At 39.6% G+C, this 22,715-nt stretch overlaps 1 protein-coding gene across 6 annotated transcripts in view; it reads left to right on the top strand.

Annotated features, from left to right (window-relative positions):
• The window catches only part of MAEA (macrophage erythroblast attacher, E3 ubiquitin ligase), a 47,589-nt gene that overhangs the window by 4,850 nt on the left and 20,024 nt on the right, over positions 1-22,715 (top strand). For 4 of the 6 annotated variants that reach the window (XM_031588256.2, XM_031588254.2, XM_031588257.2 and 1 more), the window contains exons 2-3: positions 11,189-11,371; positions 15,143-15,346. In XM_031588256.2, coding sequence (XP_031444116.1) covers positions 11,264-11,371; positions 15,143-15,346 — 312 coding nt within the window. In that variant the 5' untranslated portion in view covers positions 11,189-11,263. Of the gene's footprint in view, positions 1-9,105; positions 9,130-10,303; positions 10,521-11,188; positions 11,372-15,142; positions 15,347-22,715 lie in introns of those variants that run through there. The other 2 variants (XM_031588258.2, XM_031588255.2) reach the window with 2 other exon arrangements.

The raw sequence follows: 22,715 nt of genomic DNA, 5'->3' as shown, positions 1-22,715 counted from the left end.
TCTGAACCACCATGTGGAATCTTGAGTGAAAATGGCTGATTACTCTGGTCGACTTTTTTTTCCTCCTAAAGCAGAAAAGTTTATTTCCACCTTTATATGCTTGATTGGAATTTATTTTTTTAATCATAGCTTTGTATTTTGACAGAAGTATTCAGTGGTGTGTGCCAAGCTTTGAATGTACAACAGCAGAAGTTGCTCGTTGAGAGAGGTACAGACAACGTGAGGACAGAAGTAATACAGTTGGAATACCTAATGCACTTTCAGTGTATCTGCACAGCAAATTCATGGCAGTTGTTGATCAGTAAGTGACTGAAATGCTCCTCAGGTGGAAGACTGAAGCTGACTATAGTAGTCAGTGAGCTCTGTGCTAACTCGGTGTGAGTGCTTGTATCTCACACTAAATCAGTCTTCAAACTGGCTGCTCTGACTCACTCAACACGCATTAAATATCCATACCAAGCATTAGTATGTTGCTGAACCATGCACTTCCTGTTTCAACACATCATGCTTGCATGCCAGCAAACAGGCGTGACACCTCGTGCTGCTGCTCTGCTGCACTTGGCTCAGTGTGTTTCTGGACAATGAGAGATCTGGTATTGGGACTGCAGAGGGAGTTTAACATTGGAAAGCAGCGAGGGTAGGAGTTGGCTCCTGTGGGATTTGGTCTCTTTTCCACCCCTGTCCACTCCCTGTAAAATACATTTGCAAGTGATCAGTGCAGGAGGAAAACACAGTTAAGGCAGTAAGGAGCCATGAGCTAGACATGTTGTTTTGTTTTGTTGCTGGAAACTGCCATGGTAAGAAGAAACTTTCTGTGGTAAGGGCTCCAGTAGGAGGAGCACTTACTGGATGCTGTGGACTACCCAGTGCTAATTCTTTTTTCTTTGAACCTCTTCCATCTTTCATTTCAGTAGTTCCTGTATTAAGCAGCATAATGGTGCACCTTAGAGCCCATAAGCTTAGGGAAGCAGTTGTCACAGGTGGGTATTTTCTGAAAGGACTCAATGGCAAAATCCATCAATCCTTGTAAGTTTCAGAAGCTGCCTTTGTTATGTGTTTGGTCTCCTGTAATGAACAGCCCAGAGATGCACCCTACAGAAGTATTTGCTTATACAGAATGTGAAATATGCTGTACCAATGGCTACTTAATCCAATCTGACATATGTTATTGCCTATTTAAATAAACCAAGGTTTTGTTGTCAGGATATCTTTATCATGGTACCCAATAATAGAACTGTTTCACATCCTACGCTTGGTTCGCTTCAGCTTTGATTTTGAGCACTCTGGGTGTTGCCTTGTGTAAGCTGCAGTGAGCACTGAAGTAATACAGGTAATCTTATTGAGTAGACCTTTGATTGTTCATGTTTCCTGATAGAGGTCTGTTGAGCCAATAATCCTTAATTATACGTTAGGTTCAATCCTGTCTTTTCAGCTGGAGATGGTTATTTTGGGGGCAGGCAGACCAAAGAGAGGATCTCCAGCCTAAAGGCTCATGGCTGTGCAAATGTGGAGGAGGACAGTGACAACTGCTTTTATTTAAAGAGAAGATGCTGTGATTAAAATGAACAAATATTTGGAGAATAAAGGAGGATTTAACCAAAGAAAGGGACTTGCTTAGAGTGTGGATCTGCTGTGTGATCTTATCCAATTGGCTGCTGCTTTAGGCAGGGAGGAATGCTTTATTTCTTCTCCTAAAAGGAGGAGAGCAAAAAGCGTTCCTGTGAGGTGTGGTTTAAGGTAGCAGCTGTAAACAAGTGTTGTGAGAAGAAGTCTGTGCCCGTAGTGTGGCTCGAGGCCGGACTCTTAACATGGCTGTCAACCTTGCATTGGGATGCAAGTCAGTTCTGTCTGACCATACAGCAGCTTCATAAAGCATTTGGTTAAACTTATTGGAGATCTTACTCAAAAGCTGCTTACGTATATTAATGAACACTACTGATACACATTACTAGCAGTTTGTATAAGTGGATAATATTTGGGATAATTGCTACTTTTTCATAAATGTAGCAGAGGAACAGTCTAAGATCTTTCATTGTTAACTCTTTACTGTTTTGAAGTAGCAGCTTCAAATATTGTGGTGATGTTTTCTTGGACACTTTTAACTAAGAACAACTATTTGGCTTTATACTGCAAAAAAAAAAAAAATTGTTTTAAAATATTTTTTAAAAAAATCCAAATGATCTACAGCTGCATTTAAGGCTTGTGAAATTATTTTTTCTCTTTTGATCTGTATCTCTTTAAGAATTCATATTCACACTTGTACCTCATTCAGCCTAAATCTAGCCATTATTCCAAGCCTCTTGTTTTGGATATATGCTGCTTCTCCTTTCTTTTAATTTTCTTTTAATTTTCTAATTTTGCCTAGAAACAGAAAGAAATATCACTACAAGGGATTGATAAGAACTATGAATCAGAATAATTCATTCTGTGAATAAGTGATGATATAATTTACATTTTGGATGAGTTGAGTGAGAAATAATGATGCCAATTCAGCTCTAGAATTATCTGAGAGCTAGAGGAAGAAATAAAAAAAAAAAAACATTAAGAATTTCAGTGATTCTGCATAGAAATGCTTATGTCCTGTTGGCTCAACTGGGAACTTGCTACAGTTTATTGTACTCTGCTTCATGTTTGAAATGGTACCACATGTAATAATTTTTGTTGTTGATGGTAAGCAAGGTGACAGAATTTGGTATTGAGGAAGCACCTTTAAAGCTCAAAAGTATTTCCTCACTCTGTTTACCTCCTTCTGATGTTGCTTATTTTCAGACTTTAGGAGATGATTCTTTTCTCTTCCATGTTCCTGATCTTCCTTTTTCCTCTTGCATAAAGTAGGACTAAGTTGGCTTTGCTTCTGTGTTTGTTTGCTTTTGTTTGAGATCATTTAATCAGCCTTGCTTTCTTTTCCCTACTTATCTATGGTTAGACTTAATTTCATATACAAGTGCAATACACTGCATTTGAAAAAGCTTATTTATACCACAGAAAATCTTCTGCTGGGTTGACGTAAAGACATGTGAATTCATATAACTCTCTGGTGCTTTGCAGGTGTTATAAGCTAACACAGTTGAGGAAGCACATCATTTTTCTTACCCTTGAAAGGAGAGCATATCTCTGTAATGGTTTCCCCCATCTAATCTGGTAGGACTCTTATTTTATTTTTCTTGAATCTTCCTTTTTTTTTTGTTGTTCTTCCCATCAGTTACCTAATTTGATGTATCTGAAAAGAGTTTTAAAAATCCGTTGCAAATTCCTTCCTGCCCAAGGCTGGGTTCACTGGAAGAGATATGCTCTGTAGGTATTTCTGTACTTACACAATTCACTCTTTGTGGCCAGAAGTTTTACTTGCTTTCAGCTGGGAGGCATTACTGTTAAAAGAGGATGATTCATACAGACATCACTAAAGTTGGGATTTATAGCTAAAGTTCTCTGCATGAGTTAGTACTGCTATCAAGCTGGACCTGATTATCTTTCCATCAAATAGAGGGAGGGAATAGATTATTCTCTTACAAAAATTTTAAACCTGTGTAAAAGATGTTGTCTGTGCTTAGGTTTTTTTTTTTGTGGAAAAACAAGTTTGTTTTGTTTTTAGAAAATAAACCTTAGAGAATCCCTGTTAGCTGGAGGCTAGAGAATGATTAGTGACTTTCACTCTTTCATTTGGAAGTGCTTCCACATAATTCTTCCTTCAATTATGATGACATTTTTGAAATATCATTCTTGCTGTATAATTTCCAATAGTTGAATGATAGCTGTAATTTAAGTAGTTTTTATATGCAATCACTGTGGAATAGAAACGATCTTTTTAATGTTCTGGTCAGACAGATTGGTTGGTTTTAATTTCTGCTGTTATATGGACCTCTTCAGGCTTGAATCAGTTCAAGTGAAGAAGGAATTCAGTCTGTAGGATGTGAACAGATCAGTTTGAGAACTGGAGTTCAAAGGCTCCAGACTTGAGGGAGGGGGAATAAAGGCTGTTTTTACTCTTAGATTTTTTTCATACAATCCTGTGTCCATGGCTTTCTGGAAATTCTCTAATAAATGCATTTAACACACTTCTTCCTGAAGTACTGAGGTTGTTGTTTTTTTTTTTAGTACAGCTGTGACAAAGTAGAAGGATGTGTTTCAATGATTCTGCTTCCTTAAGGAAATTTTTGTGAGTTGTAAGTGTAATTGATTTCCCCTTCCATCCAGCAGCTTACTGATGAACAGAAACTATTCTTCCTAATAAAGCAGTTCCTGAGTGCATTAGTTAATAGGGCCTAAAAATGAGAGTCAGGCCATGCAAAAATCCTGGACTTCTTTGATCTTTTAAAAATAAAGGTAGAAGTTGGGGGGGGTGGGGGGAGGAGGAGGTATGACACTTTGCTAATTAGTATTATAAAATGCTTTTTGTAAATATCACTTACCAGGAACTCTTGAAAGAAAGAAGCTTTTAACTGGATTGGTAATTGGGCAGAAGAGAGAAAATAAACATCAAGGTTTAGTAGCCAGCCTCACACAGAATAAGGTTAATATTAGTGTTCTGCTGGAGTCTCTGCTAGTACTGCTGATATTTGACTTGAACAGCTTGGAACAGAGAACAAGTACTGTGTTGATTCCATTTCCTTGATGATACAGAGGTAATTATGGCATTATAGATGCAAACTAAGTGTGAGGCATTGGACAAGAGAGATGGTAGAGGTATTAAAATAAAAGAAATTGAGCGTAGGTAAATGTTTGTTACAGTTGTTTGAGATTGTGCAAGGAAAAACAATTTTATATGTAAAATAAAAGACTATGAAGTCTTCATTATTGCTTAGTGAGATTTAAGGGTTATAGTGAATGTTCTGAGAACAGTCAGCAAGATCAAGTTAGGTGTTGAGAAAGGGAGAAAAATGGAGGGTCTGGTTTTTGTATTGGTAAAAATGCATGGTATCATTCTTAGAATGACCTTCCTTGGCTCATCTTGAAGAAAGATGTAGTGAAGCTGGAAAATGTCCACAGAAGGGTAAGAATGAGTAGAGATATGGAAGGCTGTCTTCAAAGAATGGAGAACATCTTCAGTCTCAAGAGACAGCATGAGGGTCATGGGGATGGTGAATGTGCTTTTCTGTTCCAAAAGAACTGAATGTTTTCAAATGAGGCTAGTAGATGATAAATCAAAACCAACAGGTGTTTCTTCACACAGTGCATGAAGCAGTGAAATGCCTCACTGTAGGGTGTTGCACTGCTGAAATTATGCAGGTCAAGAACAACCAGCAGAGCTCATGGATGATAACCTGTGGTGTCTGTACTATAAAACTCCCACCTCTTGTTCAGGTCTCTTAAGAGACCATGTGGAATTAAAAATTCTTGCCTTTTCAAGTGCTGCTGCTGTCAGATGAAGGACAGTTACAGAGGGACTTCTGGTCTCACCTGCTGTGGCCACTCATATCTCCATTTGACACTTGTCAACCATGCCTCCTTCCTTTTTACTGTGACTGAGAAAAGTCTGTGAAGCTCTTATCTATGTCACTCATGTTTAGGTAGCAGAAGACTGCTATCAGGCTGTGCCCCTCCCTGCTCCCTATAGCCTTCTCTTCTACAGGTGAAACAGGTCTGCCTCTCTCAGCCTTTTGATTTCACGTACTCATCTATATGGAATGGGGAAGGGCCCTGAAAACCAGCCTTAATATTCCAAATGAGTATGCTGGAGTTCTGAGCATAGAGAATAATCATTCCTCTCAAACCTCTGTCTTCAGTGTTGCTAATGCAGCCCAGTATGTGGTAAACTTTCTGTGCCTCAGGTGTCTGTTGCTTATTCCAATCCTGCCTGTCATCCATCAGGACCTCTGCATCACTTTCTTCAGAGGTGGTGCCAGCCAGTTACTCTGCAGCCTCTGCTAATCTATGGAACTGTTCTGTGCAAGGTGCAGAGCCCTGGTTTTTGACTTGATTGAATTTCATGAAGCTTTTAGTGCATTTCTCCAGCTTGTCAGACTTTTTCTTTATATCAGCTCTGCCATCCAGCATTACTGAGCACTTTGCTTGTTTGTTGTCCTCTGTGAGCCTGTGGATTCTGTCCTATTATGTGGATCACTGATGAAGGCATTTATATGGGAGCTGATAGCAGTCCTTGGGAGTCGGATACTGTAAGTCATCAGGTGGATTTTCAATCACTGATCATTGTTGTTTGAGCCTGGCTGTCCAGTCAGTCTCAAACCCAGGTTATGTTCTGTCTCCCTAGTCTGGCTACAAAGAAACCAAAAGACCACATTTTTTTCAACCTTCTCTCTTTTGGAAGAGATGCAATAAATGTTCCCTTCTGTAGTCATTGAGGACTTTCTTTGTTTGCCATGATGTTTCAGAGAGGTGGTAGCAGCTTTGCAGTGTCATTTCCTCCATTCTTTAAGGCTGCTTACTGTTCTGTGCATCCAACCCCCCTGCCCTGACCAGTTGCTTGGTACAACAGCTGAAAGGTTTGGGAGAAAACCTGGCAGGTGAAGGCAGTGGCAGCATTTACTGCTGAGGCTTTACTGTCCTTTGTTGCTAGGGCACACTTTCAACTCGGTGCTTTTCTTCATGTTCATTATTCTGCTGATCTGTCTGTAAAGCCTTTGTCACTTAAACTGCTTATTAGTGGAACTGCAGCTGAATAAAATGGATGTCTGTTTACCATGATGATAGGGAGCGCTGCATTTCCAGTTATGACTCAACCTGCTTTTTGTTGTGGCTGGGTTAGTGTAACACCTCTGCAAAGATCATCTTGCCATAGTTATTTTTTTAATTTCATACATAAAAGGTTCTGTATTTGGGAGAAAGTATATTTGGAAACCCCAGTGCCTAATGAATGAGGAGTGACTGACTGTCGTGGAAGCTGTGGGTATGCTTAACAGCCAAAGCATTACAACATTCTCAAGATGTCATTAAGCTGCTTAGAGGAATTCAAGGTGCTAAAAGTGGCAAAGTCCAGTCTGCTTCTCTGACTCCCAGTGATGTTAAATACCTCTGAGGCAGTGGAGATCTTGAAGCTTTGATCACTATAATCATGGAACTTCTGTGAGAGTGAAAATGATACGTGTTCCACTCTACTCCTGTAAGGCTGAAGACTGAAGATGGTGTCTCCTTACGGCACGTGTTTGTTTTTTAAAGTCATTTTTCTCTGAACCTACGGAGAAGTTTGGATTGAGGTAAATCTTTGTGGGCAGTCTGTTTCTATATTTTTGATTTCTGGGTAGAGTACTAAATATGTATTGTGCATGTAGGTGCATTAAGAACAAAATTAAAGAATCTCATTTAAATGTTGTAGAGAGGATTGCTTGTTTTGACTTAATGATGTAATTCATGTATCTGCATTGATTCTTTTAAAATCTGATGGTAAATGGTTGAGGAATGTATGCAGCCTGCTAGCCATCAGGATACAATATATGCAAGCATTTCATACTTGTTCCTCCTCCTTCGTTTCGTTATGCATTTAGAAAACGTCAAGAAAATGGCCTCATTTAGTAAATGAATGGCTTCTTGCGAAGTGTAGTTTGATGGAAATTGTATTTAGTAGTTAATTTCAAATTCAACCATCAGTATATTTAAAGGTATTTCAAGTGCTGTATTAAATCTGTTGTTCAACAATCCTAGCCACTGGTCCTACACGATTTGAGAATCAATCTAATCAGACTGAAACCATTATTTTTAGCCTTAATCAGTCTTGCCCTAGTACCTTATGTACGTATATGGGTGAAGGCACGGCAGTTAATGCTGCAATTGAGTTCCTAAGTATAAGCCTAAAGCTGCTGCTGTATGTTCTTAGCTGTGTTTTTCATCTGAGTGGAAGGAAGAGAGAACAACTCAGCTGCAGCTCTCAGGGTTTTCCTTCCTCCTCTTCTGCCGATTCCAGCTTTGAGACCCGGAAGAATTCTCTCCTAAGATCATCTCCAGAGCTACAAGTGGTTGTGCTGTCCCAGCACACGCTCTGCCAAAGCTTTCTGGCTTGCTTTGCTCACACTGCAGAGTGAAGTAATGGCTGCGAGGAAGAAAACACTTGGATCAGATTATTCAGTTATGTCTGCCTCTCTGTTAGTACTTAACACCTAGAAGCAGTTGTGTGCAGAACTCTCCAGCTAAGCAGGCTGTCCTTAACACTTCAGTAGGAAAATTTGGATCTTGGAAAAACTTACTACCATGAATTTATCCATTGTGTAGGTTGTTGTAACTTCGATCTTCAGAGGAATTGGAATTAAGTTGGACTCGTTTTAGTGCATGCTTCTCTTGGATGGTGCATCTGCAGCTCTGAAAGTTGATGAGGAAATGATGCAGAACTGAGTTAGTGACACTGAATTCACACATGCTGCCCTGCAAATTTTGGTCCTTTTTGTCCTCTTGTGTGCTTGTGTTGCAAGGCAAGTGTAATGTATTTTTTTTCCAGCTTCAGTGAGTAGGACAAATTGGTATTGAGCTTTTTCCAAAATACATTCTGGTCAGCTCTTGCAGCTTTGTTTCAAACTGTTTGATGTTTAGTAGTGTTTTCCTTTTTATTTTTTCTTAAAGTAGTGATTTTAAATCAGGCTGAGCTCTGTAAACCAGTTGCCCTGATGAGGGATAGCTGTTTCATCCAGGTTTGGTCGTGGAATGGTAGGGGCAGTAAAAGTGTCATGTCTCTGGCAGTCTGTGGCAGCTTGGTTACTTTTTTCTTCCATTTACTTTCAGTATTGGAGTAAATAGTAAGCTTACTGGTGCAATGCCTGTAACCTTTTAAAGAGTTCTGTGTCTTCAGGCTGCAAGTAGCAACAGGACAAGTGGTCAAGATTGAGCAATTGTGCAGATGTCCTTTTACCTGTAGTCGTTTCCCTTGATATGTTGTTTAGAAATATCTGTATCTACTTTTAGAAGATATAGTAAAATTATTCAGCTCTTAGCCTCTTCCATATCAGATTGTAAAAATCTTTGACGTGGAGGATGGTGAATGGATAAAACAGGAATCAAAAACCTATTGTACCTTGACACAATATAAATGTGTAAGGATGTCAGTTGAAATTGAAAGTCCAGTTGTTCTAAATGTCATAGGAACACAGCGTGCCAGAAACTTGTGTGCGGCGGAGACAGAGCATGGGAAACGGGAAGTGCCATTGCTCTTGCATGCTGCAAAGAAACTGAGGAGAAGGGAGCTTAAGGGTAAGGCTTTCAGACCAGTATCTTCAGAATTTAACAAAACCACTTTTGATAGTCAAGTACCTCAAACCTGTAGTAACTAAATGCAGGTGTTGACTGAAGCATCTCTTCAGTGTGGTATGGAAAGCTGATGGGCAAAACGCTTGCCGGAAGTAAAGCCAGTAAATACAGGTAACTGAAGAAAATGTATTTTTCAATGAATAGTAAGAACGGGAGCAGGGGGGAGTGCAAGGAAGGCACTGTCAGAGTGTTGTCTGGCATGGAGCTGTGGAGTTGGAAACAAGCTTTGCTACTGTGAAGCATGTTCAAAACCATGTGCCCATATGCAATGCGTGATATCTGCAGAGGAGCTCTACAACTATTGATTTATTTTTGTGGAAGTCAGAAAGGAAGGTGAGGGCTAAAGATGGACCATGATGTAGCCAAGCAGGCATTAACAAGCCTTTTGTGGTGTTTCAGTTTGGGGGATTGTGGTGCTGGGATTTTTTTTTTAGGAGCGTTATAGGGAAAAAATAGTATTTCGTAGTGGTACTTCCTGTGGTAAAGGTTTGTTCTGTCTTTTGGGTCTTTGAGGTGGCAAAAAAAAAGCACTGCATAAATCACTGCAGTGTTTCTGACAGTAAGAAGAGTCCTCTTGTACCTTAGCAAGATACTGTTACACTCCCATGGCAAATAAGATCCACCTGTTACAGGTCATGTGAAGTCTTAGGAAGTTCATCTTCCTTATGCTGAGCCTGAGCTGTTTCTCAGTGGATTTCTAATTGTGAATTGCAGTGGTTGTGCTGTGTCATTGTTCCCTAGAGCCTGGGAAGAGATGGATCCTGGAGATACTTTCTTGCATGCAGATGACTAGAAGGAAGAAAATGGATGCAGACTTGATAAAATGTGATTAGCAATGATGGAACTGGAGGGATTTGTAATCAAACATACACATGATATGTACCAAACAGAACTCTGATTTATATTTCCTGTTTTATCTTCAGTCACAAGTCTGGTGGTTAGTTAAGTTGAGCCTTTCATCAGTGAAAAAGCAATTAGGATTATAGTAATGACCCAATGGACTTCTTTAAGATACAGATGAGTTATGTACGCAGCAGTAGAATGTTTAGTTCTAGAGTCTGCGTTACCATTGGAGCTCTAATGTAACAGAACAGTTCTAACAGAACTCTGTCTGAGTTGCTTGTTTTCTCTGTAGTGGAAGCATCATGGTGGGGAACTGCTGAATACTCTTCTGTCCAATTCTTTTAGTACCATAAAATTTGACCAGGCTATAAGCTGCTCCCGTATGTGCTTTTAACTGCCATCAACAGCAGTTTTGATATGAATGTTTTGTAAAGACATAGGACAAATAAGAGGACAAGAGACCTCCAAGAAAAATTAGCCTTTAAACCAAGGTATGGAATTTTAAAGTAATTGACTGAACCGAGTCATACGGAGTAGGCTTTTTCACTGAAGGGAAACTTACTTGCATGAAGTTCCTCTTAGCATTATATTCATAGCAGATCTAGTATTGAAAAATGGTCTTAAGTAGTCTTTTGTGCTTAGAAGCAACTAGTATATCTATTGCATTTCCTGATTAACTATTGATGTACCATTTGTAACAGTTTCAGGAGTCAATATGCATAACACATGGTTTTTTAGAACGTAATTTGCAGTTATCTTGTGAACTCCTGCTGGAAAGAAATAACCCATCAAAATCCTGTTCTGAAGGGTGATCTCTTTTTGGTAGTTTAGTTGTAGCTTTCCTTTAAACACACATTTCCTTGCTTTCTGTTTTCATTGGTGCTTGCTACAGTCGAGGCAGGATAAGTGACATAGGTATCAGAAAATCTCCAAGCTTATTTCCTGTCACTGTTTTTCATGATCTTTGAAGTGTGTTAGCACCATGCTGAGAGCTTAAATAAGGGCTTCGAAATGAAAACTCAGGTCATTAACTAAACTTGTCACGTCCTGGAACCCGGGTATTCTCCTGACTGCATCAAATCAGTGGCCTCTCTAAGCTCTAGAAGTCCTGACTTTTCTTAAATACAGAAATCCTAACGGCTTTGTATTTCTCACTCAGGTGCCATATGAAACACTGAACAAACGGTTTCGAGCTGCGCAGAAAAACATTGATCGAGAGACAAGTCACGTTACAATGGTCGTGGCAGAGCTGGAGAAGACACTGAGCAGTTGTCCTGCTGTGGATTCTGTTGTTAGTCTCCTAGATGGAGTAGTTGAAAAACTCAGCGTGCTGAAACGGAAGGTAAAGGGTGTTCTACCTTGTTACTATTTTGTCTTTGCAAAATTTGTCGAGTGTTTTTCTGCAATGCTGTCTGCTTTGATTTGTTTCTCAAGGTATGCGCTGTAAGCAAAGAATAAAGAATGCACAGGGAAACCTAAGAATGTACTGAACCTTGCTTCACTGCACTTATGAACAGTGTGATGCTCTATAACTGAATAGAGGAAAAATGGAGAAGTAAAATTCATGTGCTTATAGTCTTGAAAATCAATTTCTCTGCATACAGAAAAGAAACAGCAACAGAATGAATTTTGGTATCAATTCCTGCTCACTTAACGGAAAGATTTGTTCAGTTTTTTTCATTTATCACTTGAGGATAATCAAGTCAAAGAGGAGTCTGGAAAATGCACAAACCCCAGTGGATATTGTACACGGTGCTGAGGATTCATAACAGAGGAAAGTGAGAGTTGTTCTGGATTGGTGACTTGACTGTTTCTTGTAGACAGTGAACCAGCAGGTTGGAAAGTTCCTTGGGAATATTGCTAGAAGCATTTTAAACCAAGTTCAGGAAAGTAACACTTCTAGCTGCTAAACTAGAATGCTTGTCTGAAATGCATCCAGACTTTTGTGCTTATACTGCATATTTCTGAAAAGAATGAGTTATAAACATATGTAGAGTAGTGCATCTATGTTTGGATGGGAATATTACTCATCCTGAAATTCATCAGAAAAATTACTTGACATATATATTGCAGAAGAATGAAAATAGCTCTCTTGCTTGGCATTAGAGCAGTGCTTCTCTAAAAATAAACAAATGTTAGTGAAGGCATTTCATTAAAACTTAAATGAAGTAGCAAACAGATATAGATCTTAAGACTATTAAGTGAAGCATCAAAATACTTCAGAGGTTTGTAATGTGAAAACAACACTGTTGTATAGGTTTGGAGTTTTCTACTTGAGCAGGTTATTACAGCATTGAAATAGCTGAGCTGCAAAAACCCTTCATAAATCTAATTGTTGTATTTTCATCTTTGGTTTGTGAGACTTCCAAGAGGTTTTAAAAGAGGTGGATTTTTTTCACTTGCATGCAGAAAGAAATTATGGTTTCTAAAAGAGGTGTTAGATTTCTGCTTGTAGGTTTGTAGTAATGATGTGGAGGAGTAAGTTATTTACTTGTTAAATCTGCTGACTTTGGGAGTGTGTCTGAAGGCACTGTTGAATGCTTTGGGTCTAAGGCTTCATTGTAATTTGCTCATTTGTTTTTAACTGCTTTGAGAGACTGTGGGAAATTTTGCATCTTCTCAGGAAGGACAACGGGCAAAAAATAAATGGCTGTTAACCAATAGCAAGTCTTCTGAAATAAAGATCCTGCTTCTGCTGAAGACTCCAACTGTCTTCTCTGTAATCCCTGCCAGGAGCAAAAATGATTGTTTTCTTTAGGGCCTTTGGATGCAGGTGGGATCTCTGCTTCCTCCTGTGTTTAGACAAGAATCTGATGAACTGCTGAGATGGCCATAATAAAACTAGATGGATCCTTTACTTAACACCTTCCTCCCTCTTAAAAAGGAGCATTTGAGCACAGTGGATTTTCTGGGCTCTGAAAATGGTCCTGGAGAAGCTTAGGTCTTAGTTTTTCCTCTTTTATCCCTTTTTTAATGTGCTAGTTCCTTCAAGTTTTATTAATGTCCAGCAGGGCAAGTCCAGATAGACTTAAGAGAGTTTTGAAGAATATCTGTAGTGTTTGTCTGCATTAGAAGGATCAAAAGAAGCCAAAACAGCAAGAGCTGTATAAATCCAGGTACAAAACCATATGAAGTGAGCCCTTTGAAATGAGAACAGGTTCAACCTTTATGCCTGGTTGCCTTGAATTCACCTTGTTGTATTCAGAATAATTCTCATGGTTGTCTTCACATCTGATAATGCTGCAGACTTCTGAGAAGTGAAAGTATGTTTTGGTTTGTTTGTTTACTTGCTGAAAAGGGGGGGGGAGGGGGAGAAACTTCTAATATAAATGAAATACTGATCTCCAGACTACATGTTACAAAATAAAGCTGAATTTAGTAATATAAATTTCTGCAAGCTGGGTTATTTTTATGAATTACAGCGAAACATCTTGTATAGTGACTGGTGTTTTAGATGGAAGTTTGTAGATGAACATACACTGTAGAAGTGATTAGAATCAACCTGCAGCTGAAGGTGTCAGCTGGGGATGATATTGTAGCCTGGGTGCATAACTTGAGTACTTAGAAGGGAGCCATGCCTAAAGTTACCTGGGTTTTTTGGTCTGTGCCTGGATGAGAAAGCTTCATGGTATTTCCTGTTCCTGTAGCCATGCAGGTACTCAAACACAAACCAGCAAGCTTAAATTACCACAAGTAGCCCAGCTTGAAACTGCATTGCTGGTGAGATATCACAAATGGGAAAGGTAGTAGCTTCCATCTTCTAGTTTGCTTTTACCTTAGCAAGCATGTAAAAGTACTGCAAGCATGCTTGTGTTCTGTTGACAGCTGTGGGTCATGTCTGACATGTGCTGTATACAGAATCAGTGCATTTTAAATTACAAATACAACAGTGAAATTGCCTGGTAAAACTTGAAGCATTAGTAGTCAACTATGGAACTTCAAGGCTGACTCAGAACAAGTTTGACCACAATATTTGGTGGTTTTAATAATAAAGTAATTAATAATAAAGTTTCAACTCTTTGAAAGGGTTGATAACTGCAGAACAAGGAGAAATGTTTGTAAGTTGAGGGAGGGAAGATCTAGGTTGGATGTCAGGGGGAAGTTCTTTACAGAGAGGGCAGTGAGGTGTTGGAACAGGCTGCCCTGGAAGGCTGTGGGACACCCCCATCCCTAGAGGTGTTCAAGGCCAGGTTGGATGGGGCCCTGGGCAGCCAGGTCTAGTATTAAATGGGGAGGTTGGTGGCCCTGCATGTGGCAGGGGGTTGGAGATTCATGATCCTTGAGGTCCCTTCCAACCCTGGCCATTCTGTTATGGGAATACTGCTGTCTCTTTTGCACTAGGCATGCCAATATGTGAATTTAAGTGTTGGAGTAGAATAATTTCTGTTGCAAGGGACATAAATGGAACAAGTCCAGCTGTTTTTCTTTTTCCTTCATATACATTTATTTTTCCCAAGTAAGGCTCCTAACGGAGAGACGTGCTTCCAGAGTGGTAGAAGTAAAATCATACCACACTGATAATGCTAATAATATTGGAAAATTTCCTTTAAGACCCTTGGATTAAAGTTGCTAAAAGGCCAAATGTTTGTATAATTTTCATTAATGTAGGGACTGATTAAAATGGCTCCAGTACATCAGGAATAACGTGGGTTTACTCTACACCACTCCTTAGTAGGAGTAATTCAGTAGGACAGCTGCTTGAGGAAAAAGCCATGCACAAGTTGGAGGTGGAAATTCATGAGTTCCAGGTGACTGTGAACCTGCATGAAGGTTTTTGTAGGTTATTAGACAACTTTATGCCAGAATGGATTGTTTTTTTTCCTGCTTAACATTCAGCTAGTAAGAAAAAAGCAACTGATTAAATGTGCATGTACTCATAAGTAACTTATGTCAAAAGTGTGTTAATAGTATGCCAGTGTCTCAAAAGTAGACCAACTATGCTGAAACTGATGTGCTACCATGAAATTTGTCTTTCTAAATGAAATGCTATCAAGTGTAACTACATAAAGAGTAACTATATAAAGAATGCTTATGAACACTTCCTATTTTATTTTTTAAAAGCCAATTGAAGTTGTATAGCCCTGATTTGTTCCTGTTAACTTCTGCTTTTTAGGCAGTTGAGTCAATCCAGGCCGAAGATGAGAGTGCAAAACTCTGCAAACGTAGGATTGAACACCTGAAAGAACACAGTAGTGACCAGCCAGCTGCTGCAAACATGTGGAAGAAGAAACGTATGGACCGTATGATGGTGGAACACCTCCTACGCTGTGGCTACTACAACACAGCTGTAAAACTAGCAAGACAAAGTGGTATTGAGGTTGGTAATGTATGCTACAAAATGGTACTGAGGAGGAAGCTAGTAAATACAAACAAGCTGCTTCAGTTCTGTAGCAGCTTTTTCATGAACTAGTGCCTTTGTTACTATTATTTATCTACTGGTATTTCTAGGGCTGAGTATGTTTTCCTTACACAGAAATATGATTTATGTAAAGTATTTAATAAGTTGAAATTGAAGGCAAAACTTTTAGTCACAAATGAAATGCTTCTAAATAAACTCCTTGACTTTTAAAAGTTAAGATGTTTTTCTGCAAATGTCATGCTGAATTTCTTGTCCAAGGCCTGTAGGCTGCTGATTAAGCATTTGGTAGAGCCTCCCATTTGTCTTGTATGACTTGTGTAGGTGATTGGGCAGGATAGCATATGCTGATTGCTGGAACAACTGTTGTATTGTATCCTTGTACCTAATGCATGCTGACTTGCACTTTAGAAAATAAATTGACATATGATTGAGGTATTTAAGTAGTCTGTATATAGCCGGCACAGATTTTATGCAGTTCTCTTTATTTCCCCATCTAAAATTCTGTGGTTGTCATCTTCCTTTTCACTTGGTATCTACTTGGTTCTGCTTCTATCTCATAAATGCTTAAGTGTTTGAAATGCGTTGTTTCGTAATAGTCTAGATTTCACACACCTTGGCATAGCTTCTTTATGCTGTGATGAATCTGCACTGCTGTCCACTCATAACCATGTAGACATTAAATCATAGAATTGCTCAGGTTGGAAGAGACCTTAAAGATCATTGAGTCCAGCCACAACCTAACCATACTACCCTAACTCTAACAATCCTCTGCTAAATCATGTCCCTGAGCATCACATTCAAACAGTTTTTAAACACATCCGGGGATGGTGTCTCAACCACCTCCCTGGGGAGCCTATTCCAGGGCTTAACAACCCTTTCTGTAAAGCAGCTTTCCCTGATATCTAACCTAAACTTACCCTCGTGCAACTTGAGGCCATTTCCCCTCCTTTTGCCAGTGAGTAGACACCAACCCCACTCATGCTGTAAGCACTTTTCAGATATTGGAAGAGAGCAATAAGGTCTCCCCTCAGCCTCCTTTTCCCCAGACTGAACAGCCCCAGTTCCTTCAGTCTTTCCTTGTAGGCCATATTCTCCAAGCCCTTTGCAAGCCTTGTTGCCCTTCTTTGGACCTGAAAACTGATTTTAACAAATTGCTGTTCCCTTAAAGTCTTGTTTTGCTAAACTTTAGGTAGCATTTATTATTTGCTCCTCAGTGATCTTATTTTTTTAAGTTCTTTTGATGTTTTTAATGCCAAAAGGTATGTAGTTCATCTTAAAATTATTTGTCTGTGGTGATAGCTGAGTAGTATTGTGAAGTACGTACTTTGCTTCTCCTATGTGATGTAGCTGAGCATCTCAGTGAGCCAGTTGAGGTGAAGAGATTTTAGTTACTGGTGTCAAATTAGAATGTATGGGCCTGTTGTTCCTGGGCTTACCAGTCTGATCCCGCTCAGTCTGCACTGATAGTGGTAAACACCATTGAAGAAACAAAAAGAGGTTGAAGAGAAGAAGGGAAGAAATGAGTTAATAGGAAATAATTTTGCCCTTACTTGCTGAAAAATTTGTTGCACTGAATCATTAAAGCAGAGCAAGGCAGTTGTTCCATTCAGGGATGCTGTAATCGCAGCTGGTCAGCAGCACCTCTGGCAGAACTTACTATGAAGGGAAAAATATGCTTGAATAAGTAATCATAGAATGGCTTGAGTTGGACCTTTAAGGTCATTTAGTTTGAGTCCCCTGCTGTAGGCAGGGACTCTTCCCACTAGAACAGGTTGCCAAAGTCCCATTCAGACTGGTCTTGAATGCCTCCAGGGAGGGGGCATTCACAATGGAATGGACAAAGACTGTGAATGTTCAGCTTTGGTTTAGACATGGACGTGGAAGTCCCTTATGATAGATTACAAGACAGTGGTATGAGACATTGCACTTGTGAAGCCTCTCAGCTTTTTACTCTACTGAACAGAAGCTTTTGTTTTTGTTTATTTTCAAATAAGCTCATTTAACTGCTGCCTCCAAGCTGAAGTATTTTTATTTACATAATACCCAAGTGTAATGCAACTTAGTTGTACATGTGGTGAGCCTTTTTCTTCCAGCTTGCTAAAACTATGCACTTGATGCTCACATTTACTCTGACTGAGGATACACATCCCTCAGTATCTCAACATTGTATTGATCTTTTACAGTGCAGTAAATGGCTTTTGCAGCAGTAGGATAATGAGACTTGATAGTTGCACAGAATTTGTGGTGTTTTGAGTTCAGTAACAGACTGCTTTTCTGCTCTTTATTTCTCTCTTGCAGGAAGATGTGGGCACTGAGTCATTCTCTTAATGCTTAGTAATGCAACTCTGCTCTGGAGATTACAAAATATCATGATATTTTTCTCTGATCCCCAGTAATCTTTCTGTTTACTGTAGTCTCAACTGTAATTTTGATAAATGTCTCTACCACTGCAGAGTTCAGGATCACATTTTCTGCTGTAAATCTGGTTATGTCTATTACCTGTTGTTTTTTTTTTTACATACAAAGACAATATAATTACTGCTCAGTAGGCATTATACTCTTAAGTAGGAATCTGGAAAAAGTCCTGCAATGCCTGCATGATTGAGAGCAGGTCTTTTCATTTTTTTAATTTTGCTTTTGTGATTCTCTCCTTGTGCTTTTTTAATGCTTTTTTTCCCATGTCTGGGGGGCAACTCTTCCTCAAATCCTGAGCTGTTATAAATAAAGAGCAGGTCCTTTTTTTTTTTTTTTTTAGCACAGCAGCTAGGATCAAAGAATTGTGATTGTTTTCACCTTACATTCAGTTTAAGGCCAGTCATGAGTGAGGTAGAACAGAAGTCACAACTGGGTCCAGTACTGCTGAGCCTCATTCATCATGAGGTGAGTGATGGGACAGTGTTGTTAGAAAGTCTGCAGGTGATGAAAGCTAGGGTCTGTGGTTGATACAGCAGAGGGTTGTGCTCCCTTTGCAGATACCTTGAACAACTGGATAAATGAGCAAACAAGAACCTCATGAGGCTCTGTGAAGGGAGTCCCTAGGCAAGTTTAACTCCGTGCCACCAGTATGTGCTGTGACTGGAAGGCAGCTTTGCAGAAAGGGAAAGGGATGATGGGTGGTGAGGCTGGTGGGCAAGATGAATGTGATACTGATGCACCTTTCTGACAGGACCTCCATAACAGCATTCTGAGTTGCATTGAGATAAGCGTTGCCAGCAAGTGGAGAAGTGTGATCGATCCTCTCTACTCAACACTCTTCAGACTTGCCTGGTGTTCTTCATCTATTTCTGGAGTCCTCAGCAGACATACTGGGGCATGGAGTCTCTCTGTTCTTGGAGATGTTTAAAACCAGTCCTAAGTAACCTGTTCTACTTGGCCCTCCTTTGAACAAGGGGGGTTGGACTGAGTTTTGAAAACAACCAACCTTAGCTATTCTGTGATTTGTTTTTGTGGTTGCAGACCAAATGGCAAAACATGGTATTTGCTGTTGTTTAAAAGGCTGAGCTTTTTCCATTTCAGTTGCACCTTGGGGATCCTAGATTAAGTATTTTTCAATAGTTGTTAGACCAGTCTTGGGAACAAGTTTCAGCCTGTGTGTTTAAAGTTCATTACGTGGCTTCTGAATGCCAAGAGACCTGCAGAGCTGCTATGGTACTTCATGGGTGGAAACAGCTTAGAAGTTACTCTGCGTCAGTGGCCAAAAGCCATTAAATCATTCATGTTTGCCAGTAGTACGTAGCAGACAGTTTGCTCTCAGGTTGACTCACCATAGTGTCTAATTTTAATAATTATTGATGGGCTGAGGCAAATTCTAGTCTGCTTACTAAATTAAATATCTTAACAGGAATTAGTTTCTTGAATTCATGTCGTGGAAGATAAGCATTTGAAAGTTGTGGTTATAAGCTAGGAAACAAATGGCTATGAAAAGTGCTCATGTGAAAATCATATGGAAGTTTAAATGCCAGAATTAACTAGCTCAATGTAGAAATAAGCTGTGCACCAAAACTTACATAAGGCACGAGGTTATAAAGTGTAATACAGGAGCTAAAGCAAGTACTGTGTTTTCTGTATGGCATGTCTTGAAGGCCCAGCAGTACTGCTTGGGAATGTATATCAAAATGTGAGTCATGTTAAAATAAGAGCTGACAATCAAGGACAGAAATGTCATGCTTGTGCCAAAGTAAATGTAGGGGGGAGAGGATTCTATTGCACTTCTTTTTTCTTGATGTTTTCTGACTCCCTAATGATGTGAAAAATGGTTTGGATTGAAGTTACAAGCTAGATGTTAAAGGTGTTTCTTTTTTGCATATAAATGAAGCTCATCAGTATCAGCTTGTTACACTTGATGATGATCTTATTTTGACTCCATTGTGACTTTGCAGTGCAACACCAATATAAAAAATGTATATTTTCATTTACAGATTCATATATTCAGTTAGCTGGCAGAGTTGTCTTTAAACTTAGTGTTGCCATCCCATGTTCTACCGTGTTAAATGTTGCTACAGTTCTGTGCCACTAGCTGATCAGCAAATCTCACAGAATGGCCTGGGTTGGAAGGGACCTCAAGGATCATGAATCTCCAGCCCTCTGCCACAGACAGGGCCACCAACCTCCCCATTTAATACCAGACCAGGCTGCCCAGGGCCCCATCCAACCTGGCCTTGAACACCTCCACGGATGGGGCATCCACAGCCTCTCTGGGCAGCCTGTTCCAGCACCTCACTCTCTCTGTAAAGAACTTCCCCCTGACATCCAACCTCAATCTCCCCTCCCTCAACTTAAAACCATTTCCCCTTGTCCTGCAGTTATCAACCCTTTCAAAGAGTTGATTCCCCTCCTGTTTGTAGGCTCTCTTTAGGTACTGAAAGGCTGCAGTGAGGCCACCCCATAGCCGCCTTTTCTCCAGGCTGAACAAGCCCAGCTCCCTCAGCCTGTCCTCACAGGGGAGGTGCTCCAGTCCTCTGCTCATCTTTGTGGCTCTCCTTTGGACCCTCTCCAACAGCTCCCTGTCTTTCTTGTACTGGGGGCTCCACACCCGGACACGTTACTCCAGATGGGGGCCTCACAAGAGCAGAGTAGAGGGGGACGATCACCTCCGTGTCCCTGCTGGCCAGGATGATGAAGCCCAGAATAGCATTTGCCTTCCAAGCTGCAAGGGCACACTGCTGGCTCTAATCTAATTCTGGAGATGTAGTGTCTTAGTAGGAAGTTGGTTGCTGTTTGTAGGGAAGTTCTTGGGGTTAAGTGTGCAATCTTTGTTTGTTTGTTGAGGGTTATTTTATAAATTTGGTGCTTTTTCTAGCCTCTATTTAATAAGCTAGACAGGAAAAAACTTCCTTATGTTCTGTTTAATATGTAATAACAGCGATTTTGCCAATGTTGTGAAAAACAAATTAGATTCTGAAATTGTCACTCTATGCTGTAAATATTCTTTCTTTGCTTAGTTTATTATAGCATGATAAATTTTCCTGCCTTACTGCATGTGTTGGGCAAGTTGTGCTATCACTTTTTTCTGAAATAGATGCTTTAAATTTATACTGTGTGTTAGGTCAGAGAACAAATGAATCAAAAATCTGAGAGGCAGTAGACTGCTATACTCTGTGCTGTGTGTTGGGGGAGCATTGGCAATGAAGTTCCAGATGCAAGAGAGCACTTCAGTTGAAATAAATAGTTTTAAACCGTTAAGAAAAGTTAACTTGACCTTGCTTTGTAGGTTCTGCATGCCAATCAGTTTTGCAAATTAATGGTCTTAGATGAGTGATTAAGTAGATGCTCGATCCTTCTGAGATACTTAGCTAAACATTTGTGTTAATGCCAGTTTGCTTTTTGCTTTTGAGAATTGCTGGAAGAAAATAAATTCTATCATTGACTTCTAAAGTTTTATGACTGTTGTAAGCATTGGCCTGTATTAGAAGGGCTTCTTGACACTTCAAGCAATGCTACATCAGTTAGGAACTGTTCTAAAGAAAATCATTTTCTTGGAGTGGGAATTCAGATCCTAGCTGTTTTTTTTTGTCAATGTGTTCTTTCTCAAGCAGAACTTTTAAGTTTTTGGTCACTGTTAGTCCCTGTAGAATACAAAAGCAGAGCAGACACTGGAAAAGCCATTCTGGAAGTACTTCATCTTTGAAACTGGTGTGGCAAACATTCCTTTCACTTATAATCAAGATCTAATTCAAAAATACAGCAGTCACTGTCTCAATAAGTTGATCTGCTGTTCTCCCTTCTGTATGATTTGGTCCAGTTTTTCCTCTTTCCTATTTCAAAGACACAGCTTCAGTTTTAATTATTTGGAAATAACTTTGGACAGATTAATTAACTCTGAATATTTGTAAAGATGCCTGCAGCAAACTCAGGTATTCCATCTAATTTGGTTATGAGGAGTCATGAATTCTTATTTTGATGACCTTTAGAATAAGAGAGACTTACATTCCTCTAGACAGGCTGTATGGCTTTTGAGCAAGCGGCTGCTCTCTTCATTAAGTAGCCCATATCACATTACCCCTGCCTTCAAGTTAAAGATTCTCTATTTGCTTTATTAAAGAAAGAAATCCTCTGTAAAATGGATCTTTGAACTGAAACTTGGGATGACTGCTGAATGATTTCTTTTATGGAGTAAAACCTGATCTGCATCTCATGAAATCTCACTTTTCCTGAGTAACTTCATCTTCCTACTCACTAACGAGTTTGGGCCCCAAGAGCTTGAAATGGTCATTTCCACTGAATTTGTACAACTAAAGGAAGTAGGAGTGAAATCTCAATCTAAAAGCTGCATAATGCTGATTCAATGTTCTTGGTACTTTCTACTGGAATAGGAGGAATATTAGTAATACGATTACTTCAGTAAGAAATAAACACAAGTGCTTAAGGAACTTTAAGTTTGCATGAAGGAGGCCATGTAATGTTAAAGCTGAAAGCTGAACTAATGCTTCCTGTAACTGTCACAACACTGTACACTTAGAAATCTTGAAGATGTGGTCCAGGTGTTAGGCAAACACTTGAGTATATATTCATCAAAATAAGTTTATATTCATAACGCTTCTGTTTTAAACAGGTAAATAAAAATTTGTGATAATACTTGCATGTAGCCTTTGCCTTGTTGCTACACAGAATACAGACAGGTTGACTTTCTAATTGTGGGCTGAATGGCAAAAGCTAGGTTGTCTGAAGCTGTCTGTTGTATCCTTCTCCTATGATTCCCACACTGGGGAGGTTGGAGGAGGCTGCCTGTAAAGGAGCTGCTGAGCTGGCCAGGCTGTTGCCTTACAGTGCTAAGCTGTACACTGGCAACTCAGAAGCTCCTCTAAATGTTCTTAGTGTAGGCATGGCA

This window comes from Phasianus colchicus, chromosome 4 (assembly GCF_987193195.1).
Source record: "Phasianus colchicus chromosome 4, bPhaCol1.hap1.1, whole genome shotgun sequence".
NCBI classification, from domain to species: Eukaryota; Metazoa; Chordata; class Aves; order Galliformes; family Phasianidae; genus Phasianus; species Phasianus colchicus.
This window is presented reverse-complemented; position numbering and strand designations above follow the sequence as displayed.